This window comes from Colobus angolensis, unplaced genomic scaffold (genome assembly GCF_000951035.1).
Source record: "Colobus angolensis palliatus isolate OR3802 unplaced genomic scaffold, Cang.pa_1.0 Scaffold344, whole genome shotgun sequence".
Lineage (NCBI taxonomy): Eukaryota > Metazoa > Chordata > Mammalia > Primates > Cercopithecidae > Colobus > Colobus angolensis.
In genome coordinates this window covers 2,229,874-2,243,577 of record NW_012116755.1, presented here as the reverse complement: position 1 = coordinate 2,243,577, position 13,704 = coordinate 2,229,874, and the positions used below count along the sequence as shown (strand labels likewise).

At 49.9% G+C, this 13,704-nt stretch overlaps 1 protein-coding gene across 3 annotated transcripts in view; it reads left to right on the top strand.

The window, feature by feature from the left end:
• SLC6A20 (solute carrier family 6 (proline IMINO transporter), member 20) overlaps window positions 1-13,704 on the top strand; it is a 39,541-nt gene that overhangs the window by 8,615 nt on the left and 17,222 nt on the right. For all 3 annotated transcript variants that reach the window (XM_011952660.1, XM_011952659.1, XM_011952662.1), the window contains 3 exons: window positions 6,077-6,217; window positions 8,179-8,270; window positions 12,279-12,506. In XM_011952660.1, coding sequence (XP_011808050.1) covers window positions 6,077-6,217; window positions 8,179-8,270; window positions 12,279-12,506 — 461 coding nt within the window. The remainder of the gene's footprint in view (window positions 1-6,076; window positions 6,218-8,178; window positions 8,271-12,278; window positions 12,507-13,704) is intronic.

Sequence of the window (13,704 nt, the reverse complement as noted above, 5' to 3'; positions counted from 1 at the left end):
TTTTTTTTTTTTTTTTTTTGGAAACAGGGTTTACCAAGAGCCAGTATGGATCTCCCCAAGCAAGAAATCATATATGGCAGGGCCAGGTGCAGTGGTTCATCCTGTAATTTCAGCTTAGGCAACATAGTGAGACCCCATCTCTACAAAAAATTGAAAATTAGTCAGGCACAGTGATACATGCTTTTGGTCCCAGCTACTCATGGGGGCTGAGGCAGGAGGATTGCCTGAGCCTGGGAGGTTGAGACTGCAGTGAGCCGTGATCGCACCACTGCACTCCAGCCTGGGCAACAGAGCAAGACCCTATCTCAAAGTGATTCCACAGTTCAGAAGAACAGGATAAAGAGGTGGAGATTACAAGAAGAGAAGACACATGGACAGCAAGCCCAAGCATTACTCTATCCACCACGGTAGAGCCAGTTACTCAACAAGCATTTACTGAGCACCTACTCTGTGCCAGGTCCTTCATTAGGAGCTAGAGATCAACTATAAGCCATGCAGATCCCATCTCTACCCTCAAGGAGCTGACTGTTTAGGTGTTGGAGGTGTGGACAGAGCAGTAGACATTCAGTGTAGCGGCAGGTGCCTCAACAACAGGAGCCTGCAAGACAAGAGGATGGGTCTTAGTTTTGGGTGATCTGTTGGCTCCTGGAGGAAGTGATGCATCTGGAAGATCCAGTGAGACCCTAAGGATTCTTTCCTGCATTCAATAAATATTCACTGGACTCTGGCTCTCTGCCCAGTGCTGTTCTGAGCAGAGCAGGGAACAAGAGGAGAGCTTCCTTGCTAGTAGAGAGACAGATCTCAAGTAAACAAAGAAAATTATATCATTATGCACATGGGGAACTGTTCGGAAGGTAAATCAAGCAGGGTAAGGAGTTCAAGAGGGCAAGAAGGCTGTTCTAGCAAGGGGGCGCAGAGAAGGCGACTCTGGGGAAGCCAAGTCTGGGTGGAGCACTGAAAGAAGAGAGAAAGCATCCTGGGCAGGAGGAACAGCAAGAACCAAGGTGCTGAGGCCAGACCAGCAGGAGGGCCAGTGTAACTGCAGTGGATGGAGAGAGGCCAGTGGCAGGGAGGGGAAGGTGGGAGCCCTGTTCCCCTAGCCTCAGAGATCAAGGGAGGGAGTGTGGGTTTGATTCCAGGTGGAAAGAGGAACCAAGGAAGGTTTGACTGGGTGAGAGGTTAGGGATGGAAGGGGCAGGTGTGTCACAATCTGAGAACAAATTGCAGGGAGGGGACTGGAGGGTGGAATCACAAAGACCTGCCTGGAGGGCGGTGCAGTGGAGATGTGACAGTGGGTGCCAGGGAGGTGGTGATGAGTAAGGATTCCCCAGGCTGAGCTGAATCTACGTCTTCCAATAATTCTGTGACTGTAAGCGTCCCACTCATCTGGGGTATTGTGGACTCACAGTGGCAGAGACATTACCACAGGGCTAATGTGTGCCTCAGTTACCTATTTATTCATAACAAACCACTCAAAAACTCCAGGACTTAGAAGGAATGATGGAATTAGGAAATTACCATCTGGCAACCAATGCAGCAATAATTGTTTTGGGCAAGAATCTTCACTGGATGCCAAAACTATTGGGCAAAAGTATGAGAAATAGGATAGTTACTGAGGCTCAGAATATATTCAAGAAGATAATCATTTCTAAGGGGAGAATAGTAACTCTCAGCAGAGAGATCCAACAGACACCACCTCAACCAAGCGAGCAAAGTCTACATCACCGTGAATGGAACACATTGACATCTTGTGCCTCTGGACAAGGACACAGGATCACTTTAGTGTTCCTGCCAAAACTCCAAATGACGGACATTCCACAAAGTAACTGGCCAGTGCTCCTCTAAAGCATCGTGAAAGGTCATGAAAGACAAAGAAAGGCAAAAAATGTCTAAGGAGCTGTCCCAGATTAAAGGAGACTAAAGAAACCTGAGAACTAGAGGCCTTGTGTGCTTGTGACCTGGAGCCTGGATGCCTGGAGGACATCAGTGGGATGGTCAGGAAAATTGCAAAAAGGCTGCAGATAAAATAATAATTTGATGTTGGTGTTAATTCCCTAATTTTACTCATTGCACTGGGATTATATAAAAGAATGTTCTTGCTTTTGGAAATACCTATTGAAAATATTGAGAGGTAAAAAGAAAAAAAAATTAGTGACTTCAAGCAACAATAATTAATCATTTCTCACAGTTCTGTGGGCGCCTGATCTGTTCCTTTACTGTTTGTGTCTGGCCTTGCTCATGCAGCCAGAAGGTCCCTCACACACCTGGTAGTGGGTGCTGAGCTGGCTGGGCTCGCTCAGTTCTTCTCCTCATGGCCTCTCGTCCTCTGGAGCCTGGACCGGCATCTTTATGTGGCTGTCTCAGGCACACTCCAAGAGGAGGAAGGTGAAGCTGCAAGACATCCTGAGGCCTGGGCTCTGGTACCCACATGGATACCACATTCTATTGGACAAAGCAAGCCCAAAGGCCAGCCCAGCCTCACAGGGTGGGGAATAGACTCCACCTCTTCAGGAGAGGAGCTCTGAAGAATGTGTGGCTGTATTTAATCTCCACACATGCCTTTAAGGCATGTAGTTGTATTACTACTGTATTAGGGTCCACTAGAGGGACAGAACTAATAAGGGGGAAAGAGAGACGTGGGGGAGGGGGAAAGAGAGAGAGAGAGATAAAGGGAAGTTTATTAAGTATTAACTTACACGATCACAAGGTCCCGCAATAGGCTGTCTGCAAGCTGAGGAGCAAGGAGAGCCCATCTAAGTCTCAAAACTGAAGAACTTGGAGTCTGATGTTCAACAGCAGGAAGCATCCAGCATGGGAGAAAGATGTAGGCTGGGAGGCTAGGCCAGGCTCACCTTTTCACTTTTTTCTGCCTGCTTTACATTCACTGTCAGCTGATTAGATTGTGTCCACCAGATTAAGGGTGGGTCCACCTTCCCCAGCTCACTGACTCAAATGTTAATGTCCTTTGGCAACACCCTCACAGACACACCCAGGATCATTACTTTGCATCCCTCAATCCAATCAATTTGACACTCATTGTTAGCCATCACAACTACCACCAAAATTATGCCCCTTCCTACTCCCCTATTCCTGTCCACCACAGACCTGTTTTCTGTCCCTGTAGTTTTGCCTTTTCCAGAATGTCATATAAATGGAATTATCCTACTATGGTTTGAATACGTCCTCCAAAGCTTATGTGTTGAAAACTCAATCTCCAATGCAACAGGGTTGAGAGGTGGAACCGTTAAGAGGTGATTAGGTCATGAGGACTCTGGCCTCGTGAATGGATTGATATCATTATCTCAGGGGTGCTTTCATTATTGAGAGAGTGGGTTTGTTATAAAAGAGAGTTCAGCCCCCTCTTGCTCCCTCCTGCTCCCTCTTGCCCTCCCGCCTACTGCCATGGGATGATGCAGTAAAAAGGCCCTGCCTGGATGCTAGCACCGTGCTCTTGGACTTCCCAGCCTCCAGAACCATGAGCCAATAAATTTCTGTTCTTTATAAATTATCCAGTCTCTGGTATTCTGTTATAGCAGCACAGACTAAGACACGTATTCTTTGGTGAAATGCCTATTCACACTTTTTTTTTTACATTTTTTGAAAGGGTTCTTTTTCTTATTGACTTTTGAGAATCCTTTATATATTCTCGATACAAAGTTTTTCTCAAGATGCAAGTATTTTCTTCCAGTCTATAGTTTGTGTTTTTATTCTCTTAATAGTGTCTTTCACAAAGAAGTAATGAAATTCAATTTATCAATCTTTTCTTCCATAGACAGTGCTTTTAACATTGTATTTAAGAAATCTTTGCTTTACTGAAGCTCATAAAGATATTCTCCTGTATTCTTTTATAAGTTATATAGCTTTTAGTTGTACATATAGTTCTGTAATCCATTCTGAGATTTGTTTGGTATAAAATTTTAGATACAGGTTGAGTTTCATTTTTCTGCATACGGATGTTTGGTTGTTCTAGCATCATTTCTTGAAAAATTTATTGCAGAGCAAATTCACCTGTATTATGTGTTTATTTGAATGGTTGGGGCAGGAGTGATAGAAATGATTGATGCCTAGGACCAAACAGCCCTCATGTTCCCACTTGGCATCAGGTTTTAGATTTCTACCCTACCCATGGGCCCTGGGCATTCAGACCCTGTCAAACAGACAGTTGTCCCCGGACCTTGTCAGGCCTTACGTAGTTACTGTTTAACACCCTGCGTGAAAACAGGATTATCTTATAACCACTGAAGGTTTGAATGTGGCTTCAAAGCCTCAGTGTGTGAGCCCAATCTTTATTGTCAGATATTTCATGATGGAGAGCTAATGACCTCTTGGACTCCTTTGATATTGAGAGGAAACTCACAAGGTACTGAAACAAGGTTCTGAAGGAAAGGAAGGGAGCCTGGCCTAGAGGAGTTATAGCAGTGTCTGGACATGAGAGGGCAGGATTTGTTCTAGGCCCCCACATAAGCGGAACGAAGCTGGGAACTCCAAGCCTGGTGGTGTGAGCGCTCATTCACCCGTGCAGGTGGCTCGTGCCTTTCTTTCTGTGGTGTGGCCATGGGGGCTCTGCCTGGTCTTTGCCCCAGCCATTCCACTTCTGGGATTTGTATCCCAAGGAAATACACAAACAAGTGGACCAGGCTTTGTTTCACAGCTTTGTTTAGTACGGCAGAAAGCTGGAAACAGCCCGAGTGTCTAACAATTGATTAAATGCGGTCTGGGCTCATTTTCAGAGCAGAATATCATGCAGCTCTTTAAGGGGTGATGCAAAGGTCTGTGATTGGGAGAGTGATGGGGAATGCCATAGGGTGAGAAGAGTGGGTTGCAGGACAGTGCATGTATACAATGGAGACTTTTTGGTAAATATTAGATGTTCATGTAAGCATAGTTATTTTGTTGTTTACCTTAACAACTGAGGATCCAGTTCGCTTTGTAATCAGCCCTTAATCTTTGCAGTTGTAGTGTCTGGGTTTTATTTGATCAGAAATCCTGCCCTCTTTTCCCACTGGACATTTTGTTAAGCTCACTCTGACAAAATTCACACTCCCTGGCTCCTCACCATCACCAACATCAGGGAACCTCAAGGGCAGGGAGCATGGTTGCTACTCTCCCATTCCACACCAGCCAGGGCCTGGTCCAAAGTAAGTGCTTAGTAAGTGTCTGTTTCATACACTACCTCATGTGGAGCAGCATCAGGGCTGTGCACAAAGCCCAAAGGAAGTGCATAGAGGTGGACAGATGAATGCATGGATCCAGGTGTGATGTTTGACATATTTAACAACACAATTGTCTTGGCTCTGATCGACTATTAGTTGCTGAAATGGAAGATGGAATGTGGGGTTTGGCAGAAGGGCTGGGACAGGGGAGGCATTGAGAAAGGCACTCAATCAGCTTGGGACAGTGGCAGTTTGCCTCCTAGGGAGAATGAATTTAAAGAGTTCAATAACTGACATGGCTGCATGTCATCCACGGGTGGATGGACGAACAGACAGGTGGCTGAGTAGGAAGATAAAAAGATGAAAGGATGGATGGAAGGATGGAAGGATGCATGGAAGGATGGACAGATGAATGGATGGAAGGATGGATGGATGGATGGATGGATGGATGGATGGATGGATGGATAGACGGATGGATGGATGGATGGATGGATAGATGGATGGATGGATAGATGGATGGATGGAAAGATGGAAATACAGATGGATGAATGGAAGGATGGAAATATAGATGGATGGAAGGAAGAAAGGATAGATGGATGTAGGGTGGATAGATGGAAGGATGGAAAGATAGAAGAATGGATGGATGAATGGATGGATGGATGGAAGGAAGGATGGATGGCAAGTTGATGAATTAATGGTAGACAGATAGGTGAGAGGAATGGCAGCAAGAAGGATGGATGAAAATGTAGAATGAAAGAAGGATGAAGGATGAGTAGAAAGGGGAGGATGGATGATGAAAAGGTAGGAGAATGCATGGACAAGTGGAAAGACAGGAGGATGGAAGGATGTTTGCACAGAGATTGAGTGGTGGTGGAGAAAAGCCCTTTGGTGGTGGCCTGGCTCTCAGCTCTGGACATCTACAGGTAGTTTCCTGGTCCCCTACATCATCATGCTTATCGTGGAGGGAATGCCACTCTTGTACCTGGAACTAGCTGTGGGGCAGCGCATGCGGCAGGGCAGCATCGGTGCCTGGAGGACCATCAGCCCGTACCTCAGCGGTGTCGGTACGTGGGGCCCCTCCAGTCCTCTCCCACCCAGAGACCTGGGCAGCATGGGAGTGTGGGTGGGATCCCATCAGCAAAGCTGTTGGATCAAAGGGTGAGCACAAGGCCCAAGAGAGAGCCCTTGCCTGGAGTGAACAAATGGCCTGGCGGGGATGTTGTAGAATGTGGGCTGAGAGGAGCTGGTTTCCTACCCACAGGGCAGTGAAACAGGGAGGATGCATGCCCCTTGGGGAACAGATGCCACCCTGCTCCTCTTCTCTGGACCTCAGCTTGGTCACCTGTAAAAGGGAAACAGCTGTAACTCCAAGTCCTAGCTAACAATCATTCTGGAAACTCACCCAACTGCTCCCTGTTAAATAACAGCTCTCTCTTTTAGTAAGCACCTACTACTTGCTGGGAGCCAGCCTATGGGATATATGTGCATGAGTTCATTTAACCTTCTTTACACCGCTGAGGTGTTGCGGAGTGCCATTAATGTCTCTAGGGTGGGGAGGCAGAGGCCCACACGGACAGCAGGAGGGGGCTGTTTCATCTCATGCCTCTCCTGAGTGACCTTGAGCCAGAGTCCCAGGTACTTCCAGGACAACCTCCACCTGCCCTGCACATCGCTTATGACCCAGGGCTGCCTCTGCATGCAGAAGGAACCCTGACCAGAAGTGGCCATGGCATGTGATGCTCACCCCTCCTGCCCCAGAAAGGAAGGCAGGCAGGAAAGCAGAGTGACATTTCAGGAGCAAAGAGAATGGAAGCATATACATGACCTGGTCGCAGATGCAAAAGAAATGTGCCCAGTGTTCTCACAAATCATCTCCAACCCCAGACTGCCTCCTTGTCTTGAATGGCTATTAATTTTTTTTTTTTTTTTTTGAGGCGGAGTTTCACTCTTATTGCCCAGGCTGGATTGCAATGGCACAATCTCGGCTCACTGCAACCTCCACCTCCCGGGTTCAAGCGATTCTCCTGCCTCAACCTCCTAAGTAGCTGGGATTACAGGTGCCTGCCACCACGCCCGGCTAATTTTTTGTATTTTTAGTAGAGACAGGGTTTCGCTAGGCTATTAATTTTTAACACAGAAGTGTGTGGTTTTACAATCTGCCTGAATAAGCAATCACAGAGGACTTCTCAGAGGCATCTTCTGCATCATAAGAAAGATACCAGATATTTGTGCCAACCAGGGGATGCTGGTGAATATTTAACAACCAGCTCTCAGAGTAGAGTGGGAGTGGGGACGGGAAGCCCTGGTTTATAGCATATGCCATTGCCTGTGGGGGTAAATATGTGCACCATGGCCAGTTTCTACTACTGAGTGTTCCAGCACTTGGGCTTGGGGAGAGGAGGGAATTCTGGTTCTCAAGAGTCGGTGTGGGCCAGCCCCAGAGCCCTGCTGGCTGCCATCCTTCTCTCTGCTCTCAGGACCCACCCTGGGTTTTGTGCAGACCTGACCGAATTACGGGCAGCCCCCTCCCCATCCCTCCTCTCCTGGCCACCAGGTGACTCAACCACTGGTGAGCCAAGGAGGGAGCGTAACCGTACATCTGGCACAAGGTGGCACTTCACAGCGACAGTGCTTCTCACAGCATGATGTTGTGAACCCAGTTCTGCCACTTACCAGCTGGGTAGTCTTGGGCAGGCTCCAGGCCTCAGTTTTCTCCTCTGTGATATGAAGATAATGCCGTCGTAAGGACCAAAGGCACGTAAAGTACTTCCTTAACACAGTGCCTAGCAGTTAGATCTCAAAAACATGTCGTCAGCCTCCTGTCCCAGAAGGTGAGGAGGGAGGTTGGAGAAAAAGAAATCACCCTTATGAAGTGCTTACAGGTGCCTGGTCTCGCTTAATGCTTATCACACAAACCTGGTGGAGGGAGGCCTCGCCACAGGCACATCCTGGGAGCACACGCTGGGCCTGGCAGAGGGGGAAGGGCCATCCTCAGTCCTCAGCGCAGCCCTCTGCTTCCTTGCAGGGGTCGCCAGCGTGGTGGTCTCCTTCTTCCTCTCCATGTACTACAACGTCATCAACGCCTGGGCCTTCTGGTACCTCTTCCACTCCTTCCAGGTGAGCCACGGCCCGTGCCAGAACAGGAGTGGGAGCGAGAAAGGGAGAGAAAAGCAGGGCTACCCACTCAGGGGAGGGGGTGTGGGGCAAGGTGAGCAGCCTCAGGGCGGGGAGCCAGTGGGTGGTGTGAGGTGGAGGGGAAGCCATGCACCCCAAACCACACGGAGAGCTTCTGAATCCGGGCCCCTTACGCTGTAAGCAAGAGTCCACCGGTGTGAGTGTGCGTGTTCTTGGAGAGCAGGTCCATGGCCTTCAGTGGATTCTCTCTGATGGATGTGACCGCCCCCCAACAAACAATTAGTAACTACTGCACAGTGTGCCTAGGAGGAAATCTGCGGAGAGGACTGATGGGGAGGGATTCCCTCAATCCAGCAAGACAGCAGTGGCTGTCCTCCTCCCCGTGCCCTTCTCCCACTTTCCACGGGGTCACTTGTGCTTCCAGGTTTCTGACTCCAGCCTGAGCCTCTCCTTTTCCCTGCAGACCTCCAAGTTCTCCTAGAAGGACCATTGTCACCCTGTAACACAGTAGGGCCATTTTAAACCACACATTTCTGATGATAACTGCAGCTGATACTCCGTAGAAAACGTGGAAGGGGCTGGAAATTGTAGAGAAGCGAGAACTCCAATTCCACACAGACAGCTGGTATTATATCCAGGACAAGAGGAATTTTCCTCTCCACTGCTCATGCTCATTTCTGTTACCTGGCTCCTGCCGCTCTACTCTCAGGAACCCCATCCTCCACTGCCTCCACCTGCTTCCAGGAATCATCTTCACCTTGGCTTCTTCCCAGATGGGAACAGAGGAGGAGGCAGGAGCTAATCAGGCCAATGCCTTACCCTTTGCCCCTGAGCCAGGCCTTCATGGGACATGCCTGTCCCCTAGGTCCACAAGCAAGACAGGGCTGGCATGGACTATGGACTGAACTGGGTTTGCCTCTGGGATGCTTGGGCACAGCATTGACTCTGTGGGGGCGTGAGGAATGCTTGGGTGAATGACTTTAATAATCCTGATTTGGCATACCCCACTCTGGCTTCCCGATGAGCTCCACCAAGCTTGCCCCATTGCACATATATCTGGCAAGAAAGATGTGCCCTGAGCTTAGTTGCAGTTCCTCCTTCTTTCCCTGGTTCAACCTAGAGTTTCATGAACACTGGCCACAACACTGCCTCTCCCCAGCCTTCTCAGTGGAAACAGAGCAACTCTTCTCACTCTATTGCCTGGTGACTGTTTCCTATCCTCTCTGCAGGGCTGCCATGTATGGTTGCGCAGGTTGTGCACTGCACAATGGTACCCCCAACTAAGGGCTTGCCATACACATTGTAAACATGTTAGATTTGTGCACTTATTAAGACAAGTTTCCAAAAGCAAAAGCAATGTGTGTTGTCCTAACAAAATCAGAATAATTTACTCATCCCCCAAAAGCAAAAATAAAGTGCCTCAAGAAAGGGTACCTTTTTCTAATAGTCAGAAGAATGAGGGCCAGCAATTCCTGAAAATCACTTAAGTATTCATTCATTGCATCCTTCATAGGTCTGTGGACTTATCCCTTAGTTCCTCTACTTTGAAGCCCTCCTCCATGGTCCTGTAATAAAGAGAGGAATAGTAGCTGCAGACATTCACTTACATGTGCTCTGGGTCAGACACAGGTCCCAGCACTTTAGAAGTGTTCACTCATGTAATCATCACAGCCACCCCGCAAGGCTGAGCGCACTGAGCACCCGAGCAGAGGGGAGCCAAGTAGCTCATAGCTGGTAGGGTTGGACTCAGGCACCTGGTCCCAGAGTCGGTGCTCCTGTCTACTCACTCCCTGGCCAGGCTTTCCAGCCTTGGGTCCAGCCCTTCTCAGCAGAAGCACCTGGGCTGTTATGCATGCAAATGCGGGGATCCTTGTCCTCACCTGCTAGTTCAGAGGTGGGTGAGGGAGGTCAGACTGGGAACTGGCCCATTTAACAAGTTCTCCTATAAGCTAAACCTTCTTCACCCTGGCTGCACACTGGGGAGATGAAGTTGCTGGGTGCAGGGTGGGGAGGTGTGAAAAATCCAATGACCAGGACCTACCCTAAACAGATGAAATCAGAGTCACTGAGGGTGCAGCCTGGGTATCACCCCTGGGTGACTTAGTTGTGTAGCCAAGCCTGGGAAGCAGGCTTGGGCTGGCATCAGCAGGTGGTCCAGTGTACAGACTCAGGTCAGTCCCACACAGGCTATAAATGGCCCAAGGGGATGTCAGCCAGGGCAGCTCGACTGGGCTTCAGGTCTACGAGGACCCCTCTCACCTGCCTGGGACTTGGTGCTGGCTGCCACCAGGCACCTCAGTTCCCTCCACGTGCCTCCCTCTCCTTGCATCCGCATCATTCAGGAAGCTAGCCTGGATGTCCCACAGCTGGTCTCCAAGAGGGTGAGAGGCTAGCTACAGGGCTCTGAAGGCCTGCGCTGGGAAGTCACTCACACAGCATCTCTTCACCATATTCAGTTGGTCAGCGTGCATCGGAGGCCAGCCCAGGCTCACAGGGTGAGGCAAGAGACGCCACTTCTGGAATGGAGAAATGTGCACATGGGGAGGGGAAGGACGGTTGGTGGCCAGCTTTGAACACGATATAGGTCAAAGCAAGAAACCAGCTCACACATTCCAATAGGCTAGGGTGGCCCTGGGGAGGTATGGCAGGGGTGGGCATGGAGGTCCTCACCAGCACAGTCTCGAGCACTGTCTGGGTATGCAGACCTGGGCTCTAGCTGCCTACTGGCACAGTAGCCATGACCCATCAGGTGATACACCTGGGCCTTGGTTCTTTTCCTGTGAAATACGGGATTGAGCCCAGTGGGGTGGTCAGACTTGCTTCCATTAATGATGCATTTTGTCTAATTAAATCTGGACTTGCAGAACCCAGATATGTGCAAAACTGATCAATGCGGGGCTGGTCCTCAAAGAGCAGGGCTGGGATCTCCTACCCCGCAAGTCAGAAGTCATTTTTCCTCCCCTCCCTCCCATCTCAGCACCACCGTTTACCACTTGGCCTTGGGTCATGGTCACGATGCATGCACCATTGAGGCTCCTTTGTTCATAAGTGACATGCCCACAGCCTCCTATGGGGGCACACCTGGAGCCTTCTCTTTCATTACGAACAAGCTTTCCCAATCCCTGCCTGCCTTGGAGTCCCTGCCAAATGCAAGCGATGCTGCTACCTCCCTTGCTGTAGCAAGCCCTAAGGAAAGAGCCTCTGCTTGTTCTCACTTGGGTGGTCTTTGTTGATTTCCGCAAGTCCCTAGCAAGTCCTGAGATACATAAGTCTCAGGTTCCGTGCTCACTAAGTGCTGGTGGTGAATGGCATTTCCTGCAGTGTACACTGGGTTTGGAAGCTAGCAGGAGATGAGGTTCAGGCCCCGCAGTTGTCTTGCCTGTCTGAGCCTGAGAGAACCTGGTGCTAGTGACTTCTTTGAGCTAGAGTCAAGGTATACCTGAAAGCAGTTAGACTCCTGGACTTTGCAGGGTGGAGCCAGTAAGACTGTCATCTGCTTAAGCTACTCTGAACTGGGCTCTCTGTCACTTTATCTAGTTGGTTCTGAGTTGGTCAAAAAATAGGGACTCTCTCAGTCATTGACCAAGTCTTAAGCAATCTGGGCCAGTGCTGCAGAGGGTGTGGTTTGAGTGCCTGAGCTGACTGTGCACAGGCCGTGGGTCGGAGTCCCATCATCATAGCTGGCCTGGCCGTGGTCCATTCACTATTCAGTCTCTGGGACCCACCACGGAGCTCAGTAGTCCTCAGGGAGCACCTGAAGAATTGCAACGAGAACAGAGCCCCCTTCTCCAACCCCTTCCTGCCTCACCCATGCCCCCTGACACACTCTCCAACTCCCGGTCTGCCTTCAGGGACTCCAGCCACCTGCCCTTCTGGGACCAGCACCCTTCTGTTTCAAGAGTCTCCGCTCAGGGTCACCTCCCTCACCCCTGCCACAGCCTTTGTCCTCAGCCTTCACCTCTCTGGATAACACTCGCTTTGGTCCCACAGGATCCCCTGCCGTGGTCTGTCTGCCCACTGAATGGTAACCACACAGGCTACGATGAGGAGTGCGAGAAGGCGTCCTCCACACAGTACTTCTGGTACAGGAAAACCCTCAATATCTCGCCGTCCCTCCAGGAGAATGGGGGTGTGCAGTGGGAGCCGGCGCTGTGCCTCCTCCTGGCCTGGCTGGTGGTGTACCTGTGCATCCTGCGTGGCACCGAGTCCACTGGCAAGGTGGGACAGCGAGGCACAGACGCCCGGTGCTCCTGGCAGGTGGGAGGGTGCGCCGAGGGGCAGCTGCGTCTGTCTCCAACCCTGAGCAATGCCAAGGGAGTGCCCTCTGCAGTGGAGAGGCGGCAGCTATGTTAGGGCAGAGGGCACTGATGGTGTTGCTGGGACAAGTCACCTACTAGATGACTATAGAGACAGCCAGAGGTGGTTAAAGTTACAACCCTAAATCTCAAAACAAGGACTTTCTTACAAAAAAAAAAAAAAAAAAAAGAAGAAGTTTTTCTGTACCAGTCAGCCCAAAATCCATACCACCCGGGCAACCAAACAGTGAGTTTGCTTTTCTTTAAGACTGTATGTGTCCTGAAGACGCCCTGGCCACTGGCTCTCCAACTCAGCTACACATTGATATTTTCTGGAGTGCTTTCAAAAATCTCATGCCTTAGCCCTGCCCCCAAAGTTCTGAAGTAACCAGTTTGGGATGTGCCCTGAGCAATGGAGTGGGTGGGGGGATTTTAGAAGCTTGCCAAGTGATTTTAGTGTTCAGCTGAGTTTGAGACCAACCCTTTGTTCTAAGCTGCTTCCAATCACCCTCCATAGCTATCAGGCTTGATCTCCATAGTCCTTTCCTGGTGCATCCCAAGGCTCACACTTTCACTAGGGCTGACATGTTCTTCAGCTCTAGTCTGCTCCATGTGGAAGATCTGCTTCCAGTGTTCCCATCACCCGCCACCTGTCTGAAGTTTCAGCAGATGTCCCAGAGCCTAGCACGCCCTGTCTCATTCACTGTCACTTCTCACCGTAGACCCAACATGGCTTGGGCACCCACATTGTCTCATTCTGGCAACAGCCCCTCAAGGTAGATTTCATGATGCCACTCACCTGAGGTTTAGAGAGGTAAATTGACTTGCCCAGGGGCACAGCTAGTGAGGGCAAAGCCCAGCCTCACCCCAAGACTTCCCATTGCTTTGGTTTGGTAGCCACATAGCTCTCTCTATGCCTTAATGATGTCATCAACTCCAACTGTCACCTGCTGAGAGTCCTAAGAGCCCACCTGTCCTCACCCTCTGACTACCTGAGCTGCCTCCTCACCCTCTGACTACCTGAGCTGCCTCCTCACCCTCTGACTACCTGAGTTGCCTCCTCACCCTCTGACTACCTGAGTTGCCTCCTCACCCTCTGACTACCTGAGTTGCCTCCTCAC